The sequence below is a fragment of the Parasteatoda tepidariorum genome, chromosome 6 (genome assembly GCF_982258835.1).
Source record: "Parasteatoda tepidariorum strain Cologne lab strain chromosome 6, Ptep-v5.0, whole genome shotgun sequence".
Classification (NCBI taxonomy): domain Eukaryota; kingdom Metazoa; phylum Arthropoda; class Arachnida; order Araneae; family Theridiidae; genus Parasteatoda; species Parasteatoda tepidariorum.
In genome coordinates this window covers 108,032,731-108,057,040 of record NC_141760.1, presented here as the reverse complement: position 1 = coordinate 108,057,040, position 24,310 = coordinate 108,032,731, and the positions used below count along the sequence as shown (strand labels likewise).

The window sequence follows — 24,310 nt, the reverse complement described above, 5'->3', positions numbered from 1 at the left end:
CGAAGTATAATAAAGGCAGATTTTATTACGGAAGAATAATAAAATGAAATATTTTGAATTTAAGAATTACTTTAATTACAACAGAAAGTTTTATCTGTTTCCAGTATAATTTTATTAATGGAGCTCAAAACAACTCATAATAGTCAATATAAGAAACATTTTTGTAGTTCATTCAATCTTTCCAAAATTCAATTAAAATTTGTAATCAAGTTCATGACTCCCTTAATCAAATAATTTTAAAGTAAAGTTTCATTAATATGGAAACAAAAATGCAGCGACTATGCACCTTAAATATTTTGTACAAAAGTAATCCCTCAATTCACCATTTAAAAATTCGATGATATGATTATGTATTGATGATTGGAATCCATCATTTTTATATCAGATAAAAGCGACAAATTGATAATTGCAAAACTACACACCTTACAGGATTAGCATTTGTTAAAAATAATAAATAAAAGCATAATCCCCTAATTCCTCGCTATAAAAGTTTGATTATGTAAAATTCTTATTTAGTTTGTTTTTTTTTAATTTATTTTTATTTAATAAAATGTCTGAATATTTAAAAAATTGAGAAAATGAATCCTGTGGGCAAGGTTATATATGCTTGAACCAGGTATACATAAGTTATGGGTGGTCGCTAAGTTTTGAAGTATCGAATTTTGCGATTTTACTATCATTATTAATCAAATAAGAATATAGAGGATCAAAAGTTTAACAGTTATTTAAAATGAGTAGCTTTAAAATCCAGATTTGTATTCAGAGAAAATGGGATGTTTTGAGTGTATATACAGACAAAAATCAGGAATATTAAGACAAAAAAGAACAAAATATTTGTTATCAGGAAAATCAATATTATGAGACAAGTAGGAATCCTGAACACAAAGATAAATACAAAACAAAAATAATAAATTGTCTCACTTGCAGTAGATATTCATGATAATCAAAATGACTGACAAGAAGTTGCAGGACTCTGGAAGCAAATACGGCTGTTGTACCAGAAGTGCAAACCAAAGAAAGCAAAGGATCTACAATGCCTTCCTTTAAAACTAGAAACAAATATATATTATTGCTGATTTTTTTTTTGTACCAGGACTAAAACTTTATTATTATTCTAGTATTTTTCAGAAATACAAAAGTATAAAATAATCATTCCTAATAAACTTGAAAAAATAAGATTTCAAAAGTTAAGTTAAAGTTCAGCAATTTAAAGGTAACATTTTTAACAAATACTAACATATATATTCAAGATAAGACTTAAAATTAACAATCGTTCCTTCATCTTGACAGTCGTCACACTAAAATTTGACTCGGCCCACCATATATTTTGATTTTTGTCAATTTATTTATTGTCAATATTGATTAATTTATTGTCACAATTGATTTATTGTTCATTAAGCAATAATCAGCTTTCACGTTAAGCGATCAGCATGAAAACTCCATGTTAAACATGTAAAATACAACAAGAATTGATTGCTGACTCACAGGACCAAACAAGCGTTTCATATAAAGCAATATTTACCGTTAAGCGGTTTAGCTTTAGCGATGTTTAGCTAAATTGCTCCAGCATTTTTCATTTATTTAAATGTATTCTTAATTATTACATATATAAGCAAAATATGCTATGCTACTAGACCAAACACTCCAGAAAAACAAAACAATGACGCATTTTTAAAATTGCATATTAAAACGATAAAGATAAAACAAAAGATTTTGAATAAGACACACAGGGGTGATTGTGAGCCCAAGTCAAAATTCCGGAAAATTTCTTGAGCAGGGAAAAAAAAAAAATTTTAAATCGAAAAATTAGAAAAAAAATTTAAACAAGGTTTTTTCCTTTTTCTCAATACTTCTTAGTTTACTTAAAATACATTTAAAATTTTACTCATACCTATACCATTTACACACACCAATGATGACCTGGAGAAGTAATTGAAATTTACTTTCTTTCTTGAGTTTATGATTATAATAACTATTTACCGTACTATTTTTCGGCAAAATTTTTTTATATCGTTTTGTGGCTAAAAGAGAACTTTTTTCATGTGAACTCTTTGTTAACACATTTTAGGCTATTCTCCCCCACCCCTCAAATAATTTAAAAATTATGTCACTTGATGTATTTTAAAATATTTTGTTGTATTCAACATTTAAAATTATTTGTTGTACTTAACTTTATTTTTTAACAGACAAGAATAGCTTCATTTTATATCGTTTTGTTGCTTTTTTTTTTGATGAAAAAGAAATTTTTTATAATAATTTAGAAATTAAAACTTAGCTTTATGAAATGTAAAAAAAAAATTATTTTTTATTACACAGATATTCTAAATAGTAATTTAAAGGTCTTTTCTATAAGGATGCTGATATCCGTGGTGTAGCATCATTGCGGCGCTTACTGTAAATTTTTTTAAAAAATTTCCTTTTTATCGATGTGCGGTGCTTGCGACGAAGCAGTGCTTTCGCCGAAAAATACTAATAAAAAATTTATATTAATCTTGAATATAAGCTTATAAAGTATCTGGCTCTCCCTTGCAAACAAATAAAATAAACTGTGTTTTTAAGTTCTACCTCTGAAAATTTGATTTCCGGAAACTTTTGTGATCAATGACTTTTTGAAACGTCTGAGCCTTCGATCTCCGGAAACTTCCGGATCACGGTTGGCGAAAACTCCGGAAATCCAGATTTTTTCCAGAGCACAATCAGCCCTGGACACATAAACGCAGAAATTTAGAGGGTAAAAAACATTAAAATTTATTTTTCAGACTAGTTTTGGAAAAATGCCGAAACCAAATATTTTGAAAAATGAGAGGACGTAAAGAATTTTTAAAGGGATAACTATATATAATTGTTATTGCTACTAACATGTATAAAAACTAATTTAAAGTGCAATTAGAATTTGAAATACAATGATTGTACAATTACCCCCTCTTTTAAACTTGTCAGATAGCGTTTTGATTTCTATGCAACGATAAGGTAAGACAATTTGGTTTCAAAAATCTGAGTATAATAAATAGTTTGTAAATTTTAAAATAACTAAAAATGTAAATGAAAAATTGTATTATATTGTATTGTATAGTTTTATAATAACTATGCAACAATACATATTAAGTTATTTGTTTACATATTAACCCATGCAACATATTTAGAACAGCATAACAGCTAATGGCCTTTATTTGCGCTATTAACCAAATAAATATTTTTGTTCTAAAGGTTTGTGGAGGTTTATGAGAATTATGTAGAGTAGGTTTCAGTTTTCAGCAGGTTTATTTATTTTTAATACATACACAAACCAAAAGTAAAATAAATAAATAATAATAATACCTTCCAATCTTAAATTAGAATCCATGCAAAATAAATTTAGAACGCTCAAGCTATCACTAAGAATTTCACTGGAGTCATAGGATGAAACCAGAAAACTAAAAATATAAAACAATTAATATAACTATGAAATAACACGCAACTAAAATGCTTCATTTGAAAGAAAATTTCTTATTTGTAGTGAGATATTTTTCAAATATGAATCACACTTCAAGATATCAATAAGACTGCCATTGTCATATTTACTTCTTAGGCACTATTGTTTTTTTTTTTCCAATTTTATTATTTTATTTCCAATGTCTACCTGTGTTAACATTTCGTCAATTCAGGCATTTTAAAGGGCAGATTTGTTGGCCTTTTTTTCAAAGGCATCATATTAGGTGAGCCAACGTTGCTCCCACAGTAAGATCATATAGTATGGAGAATGAAAGAACATCCATGCCTTGCTCGGGATTCGAACCTAGAACCTTTTGGATGCAAGGGCAGTTCCCTGATCCCTACAGCTTCAATTTTAATGTAAAAAAATAAAACTTTTCTTTTTTTTAAAATTTAAATGTATTGTAAGAGAGTGTATCTAATTTTAATTTTTTTGTCAATATTGAATTAAAAATGTCTTTTTTTGCATAAAATAATCTTTAGGTAAAAATGTTTCACAAATGAGTGCAAGAAAGCTTTGGTTTGAGAAATTTTTAAAGGTATGAGAAAAAGAGCAAAAGTGCAAAAAAAAAACATTTTGACAGCTCTCCCGATAAATGACCTCCATTCATTCAGAGAGGTTGGTATGTTTCTCTGGCTGCTATTGACATAAGCACTGATTAATTAGTATATTTAATGTGAAACCTTCAAACTATTAGGATCGTATGTTAATCAGGCCTGTCGCGAACAGATTCGAGAAGTGGGCGTTGAAATTTATTTTGCCAATTGATTTTAATAATTTTGCCAACTATCATATATTGGTGATAGAAATGGGCTATAGGTGGCATATAGAACCTATGGCAACAATTCGCATGCTTTCATCATTAGCGTGTGGAGAGTCATAGAAGAAGGAAGTACATTAGTTTCTGTTTTGATTTTCATATAGATTAAAATATTTTAAGTTAGGAAACTATCTGGAACTGACAACAACATTGAACATAGTTTCAAAAGAAAGCGTCATGAAAATTTTAAAAAATATTTGTAACAATTAAATATGAAAAATATTAAAAACGAGGAAAATATCATAGTACATCAAAGCTGGTTAGCTGATGATAAAAGAAAGATCTGAATCGAAGAACTCACATTTCACAATGAGTCTAGGAAGAATTCCTGACGAATACAAAACACTGATAACATTGAAATCCATCTAACTCTCACTGCAGACAAAATATTCGACAATGTCAGGATTTCGGCCAAATAGGGGGTTTGGCTTGTTTCATGGGTCGATCATTGTGCTTTGAATTAACACAGATTGTTGCTCTTGGAAGAAAGACCTGAATCGGAAAATTCGTGTTTCCCAGCAAGATTTGCCGAGTCTGATCTGAGACAAAGTCCCAAAATGATGGTTGAAAGGTTGAAATACATCTAAATCAAACTCGCAACACAGATAAGTCTGTAGCAATACAAATGCTTACAAATACAAACACTTTTTATGTTGCTTTTTCTCTTCCTCAAAAATAAATCTAATACTGCTTGTTTCATGTAACTAAACTAGTAAAACAAAGCTTTTGTTAAAGGCAAAAATAAAAAAATGCAGACTCGAGGCAAATTTGCTGACTAAGCGAAATCGCTGATCTTAATAAATGAAAACCTGATCATGAGATTAAAAGATTATTTTTGACACACCATTCAGCCCATTTGAGTTAACATATTATGGAAACCAACTAGTTGAAACTTATAGTTTTGAAAAAGTTTCTTGAAAAATAAGTTCATTTATAATTAAGTTGCACTTGAATTTTAACAGTTTGACAAAGACCTATATGTTACTGTAATTTACAGAAATAAGCATGGAAATAATAACTGAAATATAATCAAATGTAAGACAAACTTCTTTATTAATTTCAGACAACCAGATTCAAGTAAAAAATTGTTCAGAACTACTCTTTGGGTAATGGTATTTAAGACTGAAGCAACAGCTTTCTGAAAAAAAAAAAGAAAAGGCTCAGTTATATTTATTTTAATTTAGTGAAGATGCAATCTTAAGAAATATATCAGTTAATTTTAATGTGTACATTACCAATAGAAGTTCAAAGACGCTTTAAATGTTGCTTCCCTTTATTTTCCCAATTTGTAAGGAAGAACTTAAAATTCTCTGAATTATCTCCGTGATTTATTATTTAGTCCTGATTATTTAGTATTTTAGATGATTTTTAAATTCCCTGAATTTTCCAGGTTTTCCCTATTCTCCCTGTGGAGTGGCAACCTTATTTTTATTTGATTTTATAGAAGTTCTTTCGTAGACCATAAAAATAAGCAAATAAATGAAATGATTTTGAGTTTAACATTAAAACAATCATTCACAATTGTATATCACTTCTCAGTAAATATATAATATAGATAATGCATAGAAGTCTATATTACTCATGACTAAAATTACCTTTGAATTGAAAAAGAAATAATAAGAAAAATGACTCACCTTTATTTTGAGGTCTCCATTAAGAGCTAAAGAGAACATCAAATGCAAACCACCACTTCCAATTACCTAAAAAGAGTTTAATTGGTAAACATATTTTATGCTAAATAACTTTTAAATATGTTAAATAATGATTTCTTTCAACATTTGCATTATAATACTTGTGTTTTTTCGCTAAAAGAGTAAGAAAACAACGAAGTCAAAGCACTAAATTTAAAAAGTGAGAAAGTGCAAGCAAAAGTAAAGTAACAAAGTACTTTTAACTTTCACTTTCATTACAAGCAACAAAAGTAATACTATTGCCATACATGATAATTCAAGCAGTAAAACACTCTAAAATTGTTACTTGATATAAATAGGTTAGAAATCTATTATAATTTAATTTTATTGAAGATATAGTGAGTGACCCTTTTAATTTTTTACACAAACAATATTTTTTTTTCTTTTCGATATCTATTTTGAAAATATAAAATTTGTGTCTTTCGATTTGTGAGATAAATTAACAATGTTCCTATTATAACAATAGATAAATAGATTAAATGACACCACTAACAAATTGAACTTTATTACAGGGTGCATAGCATAATTTTCACAAATTATGTCTAAATTTGCACAAAATAGGTACCTGTCATAAAAACCTAGACAGACCCTTATATATAGAATTGTTCGATTCACCCGATATCTCATAGCCACTTTACGACCAATATTGACCCTATATAGAATTGTCAGATTCACCTAATATTTTATATTCATTATCTAGCCAATATGGATCCCATATTGGTCAATGTAGGCCCTATACACACTATTCTTTGACCAATATTAAAAAATCTATTATAGGACCCATATTGAGCCGATTTTTAGCCCAACTGGGCCAAGATAAAATTGTTGCTAGGGAACTTAAATTAGTAAATATTTCTTTAAGAAAAAATTAGAGTAGACAAAAGCAATTGAGACAGAGATCAAGATATCTTGAATATGAAATTAATGATAGCTGATTTTGTTAATTAGTGATGATTTATAACTCAAAACTGAAACATTTTGATCATAACTGAGAAAAGGAGAAAAAAAATCTCTGTTTTCTCTGATTATACCAAATTACCCTGATTTTTTAACTGATAATTTTAATTTTTTGGTTCTGTCTTACATACAATTTTTTGGTTCTGTCTTAGATTATAGAACACTTTTAGTTGCTATTAAATAAGAAAATTAAAAAAAAAAAAAGATTACAGGAATAAAACTAAACAAACACATTTAGTGAAAAAATTCAAGTACATGGTAACAAAAAGATGTTACATCTGTTTTATCAAAATTGAAGACTAATATTTTTGTAGTGAAATTTTTTGTAATAAATATTAAATCAACTTTTTCACAAAAAGTAATTTTTAAAGCTGATAAAATTTTATAAATATAAATACATTAGTCAAGCCAAAAAAGAGAAACTTATAGTAGATATCGAATTATTGGATATAAATTAAACCGTTAAAAAATATCTGCCAGAATTTATACTAATTTTGGGGGGAAAAAACCTTCAGTTTCCTTCAAACTCAAATTTATTCTGTTTCTGAGTGCTTTAATTAAATTTCCTGATTTTTCCAAACTGATAAAATTCTTACCTTTTTTTTTAAACATTATTTCGATTGATTTACTTGTTTGGTGGTAACTCTGATAAACAGTATTTTAGTATATATCTTTTATTTTATTAACAAATTCTCCATTAGAATATTTTTTTTACTTTAGTTATTGTTTGAAACTTGATTATGATTTATGATTAAAGATATAAAACTATATGTTGTGTGCTTATTTCTATATAAATGTAATGATTAGTATTTTTCTTAAAAACAGTCTGAAACTGCATTTCAAAAAACTTATAAATAATCACCATTAAATTAATGGGTCAGTCACATTTAGTTTCTAATTAGTTTCATTAAAAAAAAAAATACAATGATAAGAAATACAATGAGAAAATTGATAAAGATAAATTTTACAAACTTGACAAAGGCCAGAAGCATTGGCTATTATTTCACACAGACCAAATACACCCTCTTGCCTCAACATCTAAGAAAAGAAAGAAAAAAACAAATTTTTTTTTCAATAGCATTTTAATGATTTACAAGGTTAGATCTTTAAAATAGTAAATACTAGCAGCTATTCAAGCTTACATGCGAAATTTTTGTGTTCTTATAAGAAACCCAAAACATGGGTTATGTCTGTCCATTAAAAATCAGGGCAAGTTAGGTCATCAAAATAGATCAGAAGCTTTATTGCAAGCATTGTTCAAGCCATTTTATAAAGTTATGCAGTTAATTAACTTACAAATGAGGGTGGTCTCCGCTGGACACTTACACCCCTGAAGGAAAATAATGAAGCAGAGTTTTAAATAATTTATAGACCATATGCCCGGTGGCAGAATTTTTTCAAGCTATCTGCAACAAAACTCTCTAGCACTAATATCTTTCTGTAATATACTTTTATAATAGCAAACATATATGCCACAGGGTTGCCACAGAAAAAAAAAACTGGTGCTCTTAGTAGCCTAAACCATGAAAATAGTTGCCTAAATAAGGACAAAAATGTTTAAATAATATGAGTAAAATTTTATTAAATGACTTGTCATATACCATGATCTATTTAGTCAAGTTGGTAGCAAATATAATTTTTATACAAACGTTTGTGTTCTAGAACTAAATTAGCATATTTGCAGAAAAGTAAATATTTTTAATTACTAGAATTCATTAAAAAAATACTTTTTCATTAAAAAAATATATTATGAAAAGAAATTACTCGAATTTGAAATTCATGCATCGTAACATGGTATTGAAAATTGGGTATTTTAAAACCATGCAGAATTTTGTAACAATAACCGAGCGATCGAGAAACAAAATAGACTTACAATGGAATTTGTGCAAATTGAACACATTCAAGAGTGATGAGTCAAATTTGTAATTCAAATTTTTTATTTTTTAAGATGAAAAAAATTCATTGCGTTCAAAAGCACTGGTGGGCCGCAGGTTATCAATCCAATTTATGCTAAAAAACATTCTTAAGAGTACGGATAAATCCCCAAATAGTTTCTTTTTCTTGAAAAATAGTTGCTTTTTTAGCCTTTTCACGCAAAAAAAAGTTGTTATAGTCACCTCAGGTTGAAAATAGTTGCCTGTGGCAACCCTGTACTAATTTAAGATAACAAAAGCATTGTGTTAACAAAAGAAAAAATTATAAAATTTTTTTTTTACTTGAACAGATAATTTTTTATTCTAATATTATGGGAGACATTCTCGCAATTTGTTGGGGGAAAAAACACACTAATTATTACCTTCTTTTCATTTTGTAAATAATCATCACAATAAGAAAAATTAATAATTAAAAATCATGAAATCTGTAGTAGTAATTGCCAAAAAAACAAAACAACAAAAAAAAGATCAACGACAAAATTATGCAGCATTCTAAAGTTAGGGATTTTCTAACCATATCAAATAATAGTCTCTTTTTATTTAAGACATTCTGAAAGAAATAAAAAAAAGTTGACAATTTATAAAACTGAGAATATAAAAATTGCAATCTTACCAAATCATCAGACTTTAACTTGTATAATAATTCTACTAAATTTTTACAATCATTGCAAACTTTTTCTGCATCTGGCATTCCAAAATGAGGGAGTGGAACCTAATAAGAAAAATCAAGATGCATTAATGTGTAAAATTGTTAAATGAACAAAAATATTGAAAGGAAAGTATCAATTAATAACTTTTGGTTATGATTTAAAGAGAAACATAGTAATTTGTGTTAATTTTATAATTATTGGCATAAAAAGTTGCAATATAAGAAAAATAGTTGCTTTAGCTGCTTCAAATATGAAAAACTGTCTCAAAATACTTTTAAGACGTAGCCATAAGAGCTCAGGGGGTAGAGCGTTCACCTTACAATGAGATGGACCCGGTTCGAATCCCAGGTATAGCTGGTCGATACGAATTCCTCATCTGGCTTGCAACGGCTACAGTGTCAACGTAAACTATCCTCAGTGGTAGACAGATCATGGGTTAGAGTCTTCTTGCCGTTAGGCCAACAGTGGGAGGTTTTTGTGGTTTTCCTCTCCATGTAATGCAAATGTGGGTTAGTTCCATCGAAAGGTCCTCCACATAGGCGAATTTCTCCCATTACTTGATCCAGGAGTTTCCTTGCCTTCTGGATTAGGTTCAAAATTACAAGGCTGCGGAGTTAAACATTGATAGTCGTAAGCCCAAAACTCGGGTCGGCTGTTCAACGATGGTTATAAAATAAAATGGGCAACCTGAAAAAGTGTTAAGGGACTGCTACAATATGTTAAATAAGGTCCAATAGACTGGAGAACTGCTGAAAATTTTAGTCCCCTTAAAGTTAATTTCACACTCTACGCATTTAGTCATATCTGTGAAGTTTTCAGGTAAATTGAACTTTTTCAACTAAATTTTGAATTTTTTTAAGTCAAATATAATTTCATGTAAAAAATAATTCATTATTTGATATAATGAAGGTTACGAAATTTTGAATTAAAAGTATAAAATTTCTCACAACATTTTAAACTACATAATTTTAAATGACAAAATGCACAATTTGAGAGAAATCAATTAAACAATTTTTAAATCAGAGAATTAAACAAAAGCTATATTTTTCAAATTATATTTCTATGTAACTATTTCGCCAATTTTAAATTTTGTCATTTAAAATTACCTAATTTAAAATTATAAAAAAGTTTGTTTATCTAACAATTCAAAATATTTTTCTTTTAAATAAAATATATCTCTAAATGAATAAAAATGACTCTTTTTCAATAAAATAATTTATAAAAAAATATGAAAAATTATTTTTTACGTGAAATTTCCTTTGAATCAACTAAATTTGTAATTGTGTGCAAAATGTTTTCAATTTGCTTAAAAAATTTGCAAGATATAAAGAAATAAACACAAATAAAATAAATTTTAAAATGGAAGGACTTAAAATAGAAGTGACCCGAAAGCATTCTTTTGCATATAGAATCACAGATTCCAAATTGAAGCTACCTTCCATATTTTGATAGTTAAAAAAACAAATGCGTCAGGAAAAAATAGGTAGATATATATTCAACAAAAGAACATTTTTGTGCCTGGTTTGGTAAATTGATTAAGAGTAAGGAGTAAGTAATAATTAATTAGCAGATTTGAGGTCTCCTTTAAATTATTATGATCAGTACTTAGTTTGTGAAAAGCAGATTATTAGAACATAAGTTCTTCAAGGTAATATTGGGTACAACTTTTCTAAAACCATTTTTAATTATTTAATACTTAAAAATGTCTATTTTTATTTATTTTTAATTGTTAGATAATAATAAAATAAGTTTAATGACCATCATATTGCAGATGAAAAAAGAGTAACAGTGCAAAAAATTGAGAAAAGAAAAAGTCTATATTTGTAAATTTGTCATTTTGGACTATATTTTAGCGAAAATAGTTACGTACTCTCCAAAATAGTCATTTTAGTCACCAAAGGCAGCCTTATGACTAGCAAAAAAGAAATAAAACATTTAATAGCTGTTAGGTAAAAGGAAACAAAATCACAATTTCTTTAGGGAGAAATAAAAAGGACCACACTATTTTGGAATGAAAGAAGTTTAACTTAAAGAGATACCTTTTGGGAGCAACAGTTAGAGCAAAATATTCTACCACAATTCCTACAATGATGCTTTCTTCTAAAAGCTGTGAATTTAGAATCACAGATAGGACAGGTATTGACATCAGCATCGGGTAACCACCTAAAATCATTAATTAAAAGCATTTAATTTAATTTTTAGAATCATAGATAGAACATACAATAGCTTTAACATTATATTTGAAATGATTGAAAATATTTCAAATAAATTAAGAATCACCAGATAGGAGAAACATTGACTTCAGCCATCAGAAAACTTACTGAAACATTTAATCACTCCCTGTGGCAGAACTTTTTCAAGTTTTCTGCGTCATATCTTTCTGCATGATACTATGATACTTTTAAAAATAACAAATATACATGTTGCAGAAACGTCAACAGAAAATAATAAAAACGTCAACATAAAAATAAAAATTATTTTTCAAAAATATATAAAATATTTATTTCATTATATTATCATGGGTGATATTCTCGCATTTTGTAGGGGGGAAACACACTGATTATTTCCTTTTTCGTATTTTGTAAATTATCATCACATTAAAAAAAAAATTTTGAAATCCGTAGCAGTAATTAATGAAAAAAAAAAGATCGATGACGAAATGATGCAAATCACATGATAAAAAGGGTTGCTAAATGCGTGCTTTCATTTCGAGATTCGGTTGTTGTAATAAATAATATCATATAAGAAATACAGGATTTTAAAAACTATGTGGAAATTAATAATAATGACTGCATAAAAAATATTCGAACGAAAACTCCCGCAGAAAAGAAAACCAAATTTTTCACTTAATTATTCTTTATTTTTCATTATTATCAATCGAGAATAGAAAAATCGCAAGCTTTTTTTGCTACTTCAATGAGCGAGAAAGTCATCTTTTGAATATAATTCTGAAGAAAAGATTAAACTTTTGAAAATTTGTTACTTCCCAAAAGAAAAATCTTTCTGCAAGAACTCGACAACGTTGGACGACAATGTCGCCGTGACGCCACAATTCTGCCACTGGGTAATCACTTCATTGAAATTTAGAAACTAAGATAAGACAGATATCAACTTCATCATTTGTATACTTGTCAACAACATTGAAGAAATAAAATAATGGAGATTTTAATAGCGACATTTTTTAGGCTATAAAGTTTTGATACATCATGCATAATTATGTGAGTCAAAAAGAGAAATTCAAAATTGGAAATTATATAAGCACTTACATTTAGTTAAGTAAAAAATATGTATATAAATCTTAATCTAAAGAAGTTTTTCTTAAAACATTATTTACAATTACTTAAACTATTAACACTCAAAATACTGCAGTACTGACAATAGCACCATCTGTTGAGGCATAAGAGAAATATTTCTGACATCAGCAGATATTTTATAGCTAAAAAAAAATTTTTTTTTTAAAATTTCTTCAACAAATATGGAGAAATTTGTGAATGTACAGGTAAATAGGAGATAGTTATAAAGTACAAGAGTCTTCAATAAAAAACAGGTAACTTGGCAGATATGCATTTAACAACTTGAATGTCTTTAATTATTGTAAACATTTAATGTAAATTTAGAAACACAGATAAAACAGACACTAACTTCAACATCAAGTAACCATTTAGATATTTAATGTAGGTGCTTGAAACTATTGAAAACATTTTTACAAATTGAAAATCTCAGCTCGCACAGATATTAATTTCATCAGGCAACCACCTGAATGCATTAAATCACTGAAAATAATTCATATAAATTTAGAAACAGTGATAGGACATACATTGACTTCAATATCAGATAACCATCTGAAAATATTTACAGGTTGTGTAGCCAAATCTTTCAACAAAAAATAAGCAACTTTTAAGTACTTTTTAAGCACTCATAAAATATTCTTAAGCACTATTTACAATAACAAAATGCAAAATAATTTTTAAAGACTTTACATGATCATGATAAAATAGCTAGTTCCTGACACGGAATTCTTTTCTTGGTTATATTTGCCATTATAAAATGCTTGAGAGATTTTTCGGTTCAACATCAGAGGGTGGAAAATGAAGCCTAAAATTTAGAATATATCTTGCAAAATGCAGCAGAGTTGCACGTGAGGAGGAAATAATCTCCCCGAACCCAGCTCAGTACACTCACAAGTATTTCATCAAGCATGTAAAATGATTGGCGCTTCCATACGCTATGGACTGATGGTACACTGAAATAGATTGTTGAATGAATTGTGAACGTTGAATAGAACAATATGAAAAGCATGCTTTTGCATAATCGACATGGTAAATGGTGCTGGGGAGATTTCCGTATCGTGATCTGGGGCAGAATTATCGTCAAGTCTTGGAAACTTCCGGACAGTAGCCCGCGAGAAACTTAAAAAAATATCACAGAAAGGGACCAACTCAAAAGGTATACTCATAGCCACCCCCAAGCAAACACATCTTAATGTTTTCTTTCTTTTTTTTTAAATGTGCAAGTTTAAAATCTATTTGGCACCTTGGCGATTGTAGTTGGCGCGACAGATCACGATACGGAAATATCCCCAGCACAGAGCACTGCTGAGCAGAAAGGAAAGTATTTGTATTGGTGGAATATAATCGTTAATATTCAGAAACTATTATTGGAAACTTTGTGCCTACTTCTGAAAGTGTGCAAAAAAAGGGGGAGGGGAAATTTCAAACTTAAAGCTATTTATGGAGACTTATTTATTTATAGGGGGGGAAGATTCACGTATTGTGATCTGGCGAGCAAACTACAATCACCAAGATAACAAATGGATTTTAAACATACAAATTTAAAAAAAAAAAAAAAACATGTTGATGATTGCCCGGGCTGGTTACGCGTTATACCTGTCAAGTTGGTCCCTTTCTGAGTTTCTTTTTTAAGTTCCTCGAGGGCCGCTGCCTGGAAGTTGCCAAGACTTGGAGATTATTCTGCCAGAGATCATGATACGGATATCTCCCCCACATAAACGACATGGGAATATTTCCGTATCATGACCTGTCGCGCCAACTACAATTGCCAAGGTGCTAAGTAGATTTTAAACTTGCAAATTTAAAGAAAAAAAAACATGTAGATGTTTGCACTGGGGTGGCTACAAGTTATACTTGAGTTGATCCCTTTCTATGATGTTTTTTTTAGTTTCTCGCGGGACACTGCCCCGAAGTTTCCATGACTTGGCAATTATTCTGCCACAGATCATGATACGGAAATATCCCCAATGACATTATGGCTCGAGTTGGCAAAACCTTGCAAGTCAGTGAGTGAGAGAGGAAAAGAGATAGTCTATTAGGATTTGTAAAGTGTGATTTTCTCCTTTTTATTTTCAGTCTGGTTATGATTCGGTAATCTTCAGTTAATAAATTATGCACTTATTACAATACCTATTACACAAATAATTAAGCATCACTGTCGTCAATATCTCAGCGACTGTTTTTACAAGTAATAACTATTTTTACGGGGTTTTCAGATATGTACCACAAAGCGTATTTAAAAAATATGTCAAAAAGATTTAAACAGGGAAATTTCCATTTAAACGAACTTAAAAATTATGGTGTAAAACAAAACATAAGTTGTTCACAATTTACCCTGGCTTTTGAAATGTCAAAGAAGAAGAAAGTGGGGATCCACCCCCTGTTACAATTGGTAAATTTAGAGCAACTCCATCGATAAATAAATTTTCAGTACCAAAAGGGTTCATACTTCTTTACATAAAAATTAGGTTCAATATAATTTAAACAAGCAACACATTTAACTTTCAAATTCGAAGTGCAAGAAATTAAATAACTTCATTCTTTTAAAACTGCAAAGACCAAAACAGATTGAGGAATTAATTATGTGCATTTCAGATTACTTAATTAGATAATACTTTTCTCGCATGCATTTTTTATTCAATCTAAATAAGAATTTAATTATGTATCACTTCGAGTATGTATCAACCTTGTAAAAGTAAACAAAACAAAATTTTATGGTCATGGGTAAAATATCCGTACAGCTGTTTTTGCCGACGTTGACAGCAGCGCCACTTAGGTGGCGTAGAGCAGGAATTCTTTACCTATGGCAACACTTTAGATGGTTTCACTGTTAGCGTGTGGAAAGTCATAGAAGAAAGATGTACGTTAGTTTCTGTCTTGATTTTCATATAGATTAAAATCTTTTAAGTCGGGAAATTATATGGAACTAGAAATTAAATTAAACATAGTTCTAAAAGAAATCATCATAAAAATTTTAAAAAAAATGTATTAATTAAAAAGAAAAAATATCAAGAAAAGGAAAAATATCGCAAAATATTCCTATAAAACTGAAAAGAGGAGGAGAGGGAAGGGAGAAGGGCCAAAAGCATAAAACCGCTCTTCTCCCAGGGCGTATTCGAGCATTGCGATCGCCTATACATAACACTAATATCTAAATAAATAAAACTTTAAATTTTTTAAAAAGCTTAGAAATTTTCAAGATAATTTAGAGAATTAAATTCACATTTTTTTCTCTTGGTTTTTTGTGAGAAGAAAATAATTGCGGATAATGTAGGTAGGTATTTTACTTACTTCCCACTAGTGGCGATCGCAACACTCAAATACGCCATCTGGGGAAAGACCGGTTTCATGCCTTTAGCCCTTCTCCCTACCCTCTCCTCCTCTTTTCAGTTGTATAGGAATGTACTATGATATTTTCCCTTTTCTAAATATTTTTCCTTTCTATTCAATAAAAATATTTTTTAAATTTCCATGATACTTTTCTTTAGAGCTATGTTTAATGCAGTTTTCAGTTCCATATAGTTTTCCAACTTAAAAGATTTTAATCTACATGAAAATCAAGAGAGAAACTAACGTACTTCCTTCCTCTATGACTTTCCACACGCTAATGAGGAAGGCGTGTGAAGTGTTGCCATAGGTAGAGCGTTCTGCTCGACGCCACCTGCAGCCCATTTCGATCGCCAAGAGCTGTTCAAAAATTCCCGAGGATGATCCGAAGGCGAATTGCCAAACCATACCATAGATTGGAAAGGGTTGACGAAAATTTCTATTGGCGTTAAAGAAGAGTTCTCACCAAGCAGCTGTGCGCTTACGTTGTTATTATGTTTTCAGTATCACGCATCCATCATTCACCAAATTATATATGGGTGCGACATTTCAGAGTTTCAATTAAGTGCGTCTTTAATAGATTCTTTTGCATTAAATTAAATATAAAGCGTATTTTTTTGTTATAGCGCCGACCTAATTGTTTGTATCTGTTAACTAAATTGTATTTATTAGCGTTTTTTAAAAGGTCGTAATAAAACTAAGATAAAAATTTTTTTTATTATTTCCTCCATAAATATAATTTCATAATTTTCATTAAATGTACATATTTCGAGTAGTGAACTTCTTTTCCTACTCATCCACGAATTAAAATTTATTGTTTCACAATATCCTTTAATCCTTAATAATGAAATGATAATTACAATAAAGTTTGTTTACTTAAAAGATTAAAAAATTTTTATTTTTATTGTTTAGCTGTTGTTGTTAGCAGAGACTTTGTTTCCAATTCTATGTTCATTAATTAAACTTAATGGTTCTGCTTGATAACCATTTACAATTTTTAAAATTTTATTTAATTTTCAGTTATAATGGAATTCTTTAAATATTTTTTGACGTATACGTATAACTATAGAGATTATTTAGCAATAATGCGACAAACTGAAATTTATAAATGTGTAATATTTGTAAATGTTTAAGGTGGTCCTAAAGCCGTATACCTGTAATGTTAAAAACCGCCGAACAGTTACACAGATTAAATAGCGTACTAAGGGTCTCGAAATTTTTCACGACGTTTAAAAATCTTGTTGGCCAGAACCTAAAATGTTTATTTTTGCAAAATTAGATTGTGAATTATTTTTAAAAGCATATAAAAGTTTTGTTACATTTGATTTTGTAGTTCTGGTTCTGGAAATTAGATGGCGCTACAAGGCTACGAGAAATGTGAATTTATCGCTAGTGAGGACAATTTGCGAAAGAAAGCATAAAATACTTATTTATATTCTCATTAATTGCAAATTCTTTTTGTTTTAGGTATTAATACAGATTGTTAGCTTTATTCCAATAGCAGTTTTAAAACATTTTATTCAGTATTTAATTTGTTTAACTGTTCGGGAGAAAAGTCACTAATTAATAATTTTTCCAGCATCGAAAATCAGAATATTTTGTTTTTTCAGTTGTTTACGAACGCGCTTGAAAGAGAGTTATTCAGGATTTAGCGACTAGCATCAGCAATTTTAATGTTTACATTGATATCACGTAGCTTTCATTTATGTTGTTTCTTCACATTTAAATTCGAAATCAACTTGAAAGTTGAACCAAAGAAAAATCGTTGGAAATCTAGATGCAAAGGTGTTAAAACATCGTATTTCTTATGTTAAAACTTAGAGACATAAGAATAATTTAATCTATATACTCTGTTGAAATTTCTGGCAAATGACTCAAAATAAAATTATCTGCTAGTTAGTTTTACTAATATTTATACGCTACTAAAATATTTCTATCAAAATCGTTATATTTTCTAAACGAATAAGAGCTCAATATTTTTTTGTTTTCTCAAGAATCGGAAGTTTAAAAAATTGTATTTAATGTTAGAAAAATCAATTTCATTCTTGCATTATTTGGAAATTATTATTATCAAATAAAATAGATGATCCTGTTAATTAATGACCTATTATTAATAATTTTTTAAAAATATATATATAACGATTAAAGTGTTAAATTCACTTTTTGTGTATTAAGTGTTGATGGCACTGGAATTTCTCAAAAGAATTTTAAAATTTGCAAGCATTTTTTCTTCAAAAGCATCTAATAGAGTTTTGAGTACGGATAATTTAATTAAAAAATATAGCTTTACTTTTGAGTATTTTATTTATTCAAAAAGCAGTATTGTGATGGCAAATTTTGCAATTTGAGAGAACTAAAATTTACAAATTTTATAAATATGATCTTTCTTTTTTCTTCTTCTGAAAATAGCATGTTGAACTTTTGCAATTTATTTTAACTGCAACTAATTTTAACTAGAACCTGGTTACAGTGGTTTCACTCTTTTTATTTATTTGTTTATTTTATAACATAATTTAAAGTTTATTATAATAATAAAGAGTTGTTACCTTATGCATACACATACATTTATTAATTTTTTGCCCATTTAAATTATATTATATAGCTGAATATTGGAAAAAATTTAAGCAATTTTACATTAATAAAAAATGCTTAATTTATGATTATCATAACAAAAACAATCAAACGACAGTATGCCATGCTCCTGTATACATTCCTACTGCACCCTATTAAAAGAAATTTTCTATATAAGCAAGGTATACACACTTCCTTTGAAATAATGGCATTGAGTAGAGTACACACTTCCTTTGAAATAATGGCATTGAGTAGAGTACACACTGCGTGATTTTTGTGCCTTCAGCCCTTGGTTTTTAAAATTAACCATGTTTATGACTATAAAAAAATATTTGAAAGTATTTACATTTTTAAATGTAATATAGAAGATTTTTGTATAAGTATATCCTTCAAAATAAGTGACATTAAAGCAGTAGCATTTAATTGAATGTATTAAAAATTTATGATTATTCTGTTTGTGCTTTTGAAATTCGAATAATACTTTTATTTTCGTCCAACTAAGATTAAAACCCTTTTATATAAGATAGGTTAAATTTAATTATGTCAAATTATAATTTGAATACCTTCAGTTTGAAAGCCTTTGTTTTTTATTAATATCAATTAATATTAAAACATGCAGTCTATAAATGTTGATTATTGCTTCAATTTTAAAATATCAGTTTTTAAAAGAAACACAATTGTCTAATAATGACTGATGTTTTATAGTTTTGCTAAATGGTAGAATAGAATTGTATTACCAGTGCTTTTGCAGATGACTTTTTTACCTTTTTTTTTCATTCCATCTGATTAAGAAAATGTTTAAAAAAAGTTTATCTATTTTCGATAGTTTCGATTATATAACTTCAGTTTTATTCAGGATTGGCAAGATTCTTTTTTTTCTTGAGACATTCATTTGAGAAAAAAGAAAAATTTTAATGCAGAATTTATCCCTATATTCACAGTGTTGTTAAGTTTCTTTAAATTTTGATTTTATCAATATTAAAAGTCGTATCTAAAGTAACAAAAAGGAAAGAAATGTATGTAAATTATTTGATGTCAAAAATTAACTGATAAATGTAAAAAGATACTAGTATTTGTTAATAAAAGCTCCATGAAACCTTCAAATTGTACCATATATAAATAATAATGTTAAATAATTTGTTGTTTAATAACCATTATACATATTTAGTGTTGTTTATCTGATAGCAAAAACTTTAAAAATTCTGCAGCAGTTCGATCAAAGCCTAAAGAGGTTTAAATTAGCACTCTTTGCATTAGAATTCTGCAAATATTCTTTACTACTTTTTTCAAAATAATTTTATATAGTGATATGGTTGAATAAAATGACCAATCTAAATCCTGTAAATGTTATTATACAAATAGTGACGAAAGTTAGGTTTTGTGTTCGAACTACGAAATTCTTTTTCAGTCTTCCTGTTTTTATATAATTTAAAATTTTACTTCCTTTGGCAATTATTTTACGTTTTTATTTAAAAAAAAAAAAACTTTATTCTTTTAAATGTAACAAAAGTTTTAAATGTAACCACTAATTATGAAATGCAGTCCAGAAATATAGTTGACTTTTTTTTTGTATTAGCTCAATTGACCATCAGAAACATTTTATTAAAATTATTTGCCATGGTAAATTGTTTTTACCTCTTATTCAAAATATTTACCTTATTTTTACCCAAAATGATGAGTTAAATTAAAATGTTTTCCTTAAATTAAAGGAATTGAGACCAAAAATATATGTTATATGGTTATGAAAATCATATTTCTAATCTCATTTCTTAGGATGTACTTTTTATGTCTTGATCAAAGTTGTAACAATTGAACTGAAATTGTTGAAATTTTTTTTTTTTTTTTTTTTGATATTTAAATTGAATATTTTTTTTTTTTTTTTTTGTGAAATGATTATTTTTTAGCTTTGATGGATTCCCTCTCCTCCTCTCCATGAAATCTTCACTATATTAGGAAACTTGTCTCTATTTATATTTTTACCTTAGGTTATGCAATTTGGAACTAAAATTATAAATTTTATTTTGGTGTGTTTAATAACAGACTTAAATCACAAAATTTATTAAAAACATGTGGTGTAACTACCAATATGATTATTAAACATCGATTCACTACACACAGCCATGAACTTAATACAACTCTCATGGCTAAAGCTCAAAACCTGGTGACCTTAATCCAGCTCTCCTGGTCTTTCACAAATACAGAGGGGATGAATTGTGGCGTAACTACCACTACTATTTCTTAACATCAATTCACTTATATGTAAGACATGATAACTTGATTCAATTTTGAGATACCTTTTGATAGATGAAGGTTGGCATTGTCTAATGGCTCGTTCACTGCAAAGTCTCTCTTTTCTTTTCTTTATTTATGGGGTACTCAAACCCAGTAAAATTTTAGGATATGGTACAACTCTAATTCAAACATTCGTTACATCAGTAAAAATCTTTTATTCCAGCTCAACATCGAAAATAAAAGTGGACCTCAAATTTATATTAATATAGTAATTATTAAGATAAGTTTTGACTTTGAATTCCAGCTCAACATCGAAAATAAAAGTGGACCTCAAATTTATATTAATATAGTAATTATTAAGATAAGTTTTGACTTTGATACTTTTTATACAATCCAAAAAGAGTTTTATTTTATTTTTCTTTAAGTAAAGAAAAATTGGTACTTTAAAAAAAATTAGGACACGAAACAAACATATTGTTTTATTGATTTTCCGAATAATTTATTCCGTATTCGACGACATTTGCTGATCACCTAATTATTTATTTGGTTCACATAATTGTGAGTAGTGACTTGTTGCGAAATGAATCGTTTAAAATAAATTGAAGTTTAAAAAAAAAGAGAAGATTTGTTAGTTTCACAAACTGATAATTTTTTCATATTTTAATATCTTTAATTTAATAATTTTTTAAGTTACTTTAATAGTGATGCTTTCTGTATTTATCTTTTAAATAATAAGTATAAAAAAACAAAAAAACGAAATATTCATAATATTGAATAATGGAATATGCTGTTACAAGAAATAATAAGCAGCTTTCGTTAAAAATATGAAATAATATAGTAATGCATTAGCTTAATGCTTTAAAACATTTCTAATTTAATTGCTAATCTCCTAACAAAAAAAGAAAGAAACAGACTGGACATCATTTACCAAGGCCGGATTTACGTATAAGCTGTAGCTTGGGGCCCCGAGATGACAAGGGCCCTCAGAAGCCCAAAATGCTTCTTTTCTGCATTATCGGACATAATAAGTATAAATAAATGACTGAATAAAACAAAAAACTTCATTGTCATTAGAATGAAACATATCATCTTTCAAGCAATTTAAGTATTAATAAATTATTTATAAATAAATTTTTTAGTTTAAAAGATAAAAAAGTTTTTTTTTTTTTTAACCCGTTCATTCGATCATTAGACTATTTAATATCTGTTTCTAAGGATCAGAATTTTCCTTTTGTTTTACTTTAAAAGTGTACAAATTATATATTCAATGCTTTCATGTGATATGCAGCAGTTTTAAATAGCACTTAAAAATATCTAAAATGACTGAAATTGTCAATTCAAAAAACAATTACTTTTCAATATGAAATTAAATAACTACACACGTTTGTTTTGCAAACTCATTTTATATAGCATTATTTAGAGGAGACAGTTGCGTGTGGATGTGATGATGACGTAATGAAAGAGGCATACAAAAAAAGCAAATTTCAGTTAAAATCCTCAATATTGTATTTTTAAACTCCTCGAAAAATGTAGTAAAAGAGGTATGCAAATTAACTGTCGCAATCATATTAATATTAAGTAAGAACGAAACAGAAATGATAATGTTGAATCACAAATGAGACAGATGGTATGAAAGACATCGAAACCTATTTGATTGGTAAAACTAGAAGGCGTTTCTAAAATTCTGAAATCTATCAGGCTTTAATTTTTTTTCTGTCACAAAATTTATCAGTAATTAAAAATAATACATTTATTCCCAATATTTGTTCTGTTTTTTCGTTGATTAAAATGTTTAACATTAACAGATAGTTGTCTTTTAAAACATTCCATTCCATAATAAAATTCATTCCATATTCTACAATTGTAATTATCTAAAACTAATTGATATAAAGCATTACTGTGTTTCATTGATATGTTGAATGCTCGTTTTGACTGGATGCTGCTCTTGCACTTCCTAGCCACTATACACAAAGAGACGAGCTGATAATTCAAACCCGTATTACATTTATTCTCTCTGATATTTAATAGACCCTTTAATAAATCCTTAAAAATATAAGCCAAAAATTTACATAAATAATGACAATTTTTATTCTTGCACTAAAATTTAACAAATGTACTTGAAACAATTAAAAAGAAAGCAAAAGTAATGAAGAAATATTTTTAATGTAAACATCAATTAAATAATATCAGCTTACGAAATGTTCTTTTTATTTTTACAAACAGTATTAATATAACGGTATCCAGGGTGTAGGGACTGCTGGATTGGGAATTGACAAGGCTACTGATTTGAATATTAGTAGTCGTAAACTCGAAACTGGGTTGGCTGTGCAATGACTGTTATAAAATAAATTAAAAATGTGGGCGGGATAGCCTGGTTGATGGTTCTCTTGACTCGTGTTCGTGAGAATTGGAGTTTGAATCCAGCCGGCAGAAGAATACCCATGTATAAAATGGTGACTGACGCATGTTAAATCTGTTGTGGTCACAAAGTCCTCCAAGTTCTCATAAGAAATACCTCTGGGTACTGATCCAGCAGTTCCCTTGTCTTCTGGCTTCGGTTCAAAATTACAAGGCTACCGAGTTAAACATTGGTAGTCGTGAACAATTGAGAACCGTAAAGAAAAAACAATTGAGAAAAAATTAGCAAAAAATCATTAAAAATTGCAAATAAAATATATTCAAAATGAAATTTAAAAAAACTCTGTTAAATATATAGTGGCCCTTCCAGCATGCCAAATTTTTACTCTGTGCTTAAAATTTGTTTCTGTTGTAACTTTTTTCTATCGTTCAAAAAATATGTGCAATAAAAGAAAGGTTCTACATTATAGTCTCATCACAATTAATATATTTAACAATAAAGTAATATCAAATTTTTTAAAAAATTTAATGTTAATACTCAACAATAAAAAATAATGACAGTTTACTTTAGGTGTACAGAAATAGAATTGAACTTATAAGGGCTCCACCAAGCTTAAATCCGGCCCTGTCATTTACTGATGAGATTTGAGATTAAACCTTAGTAAACTGATGCCAAATGTTGATAATTACTTATTAAAGTATCAGGTTCATCCCTCCCTCTAAAAGCATTTATTTATTGCTTAGTTATTTTATATAACAGATAATACATTTTAATTTGACTCGTTTTAATTTGAATTTAATTAATAAATGTATAAAATTAACATGTGTTTTCTCTTAAGTTTTTCACACTACACTTCTCTACAGTTAAAAATTTATATCTGTCACAGTAAGTAGCACTATACCAGCTGTCAAAAATACATTTGAAGTTGATGAATTTACAAAAAATTAATATCAGGTAAGCAGGGGTCTACGAGACAAAAAAGTTTGGGAACCAATGATCTAGGAGAT

At 28.3% G+C, this 24,310-nt stretch overlaps 1 protein-coding gene across 5 annotated transcripts in view; it reads right to left on the bottom strand.

Moving 5' to 3' along the window:
• The window catches only part of LOC107453183 (uncharacterized), a 38,580-nt gene extending 22,996 nt beyond the window's left edge, over window positions 1–15,584 (bottom strand). For 2 of the 5 annotated variants that reach the window (XM_043046969.2, XM_043046968.3), the window contains exons 1-8: window positions 15,149–15,566; window positions 11,564–11,687; window positions 9,488–9,586; window positions 7,913–7,978; window positions 5,927–5,992; window positions 5,339–5,430; window positions 3,319–3,413; window positions 922–1,049 (exon numbers count right to left, since the gene is read on the bottom strand). In XM_043046969.2, coding sequence (XP_042902903.1) covers window positions 922–1,049; window positions 3,319–3,413; window positions 5,339–5,430; window positions 5,927–5,992; window positions 7,913–7,978; window positions 9,488–9,586; window positions 11,564–11,687; window positions 15,149–15,261 — 783 coding nt within the window. In that variant the 5' untranslated portion in view covers window positions 15,262–15,566. Of the gene's footprint in view, window positions 1–921; window positions 1,050–3,318; window positions 3,414–5,338; window positions 5,431–5,926; window positions 5,993–7,912; window positions 7,979–9,487; window positions 9,587–11,563; window positions 11,688–13,504; window positions 13,722–15,148 lie in introns of those variants that run through there. The other 3 variants (XM_043046965.2, XM_071178254.2, XM_087166420.1) reach the window with 3 other exon arrangements.
• Between the last annotated feature and the right edge of the window lie 8,726 nt (window positions 15,585–24,310).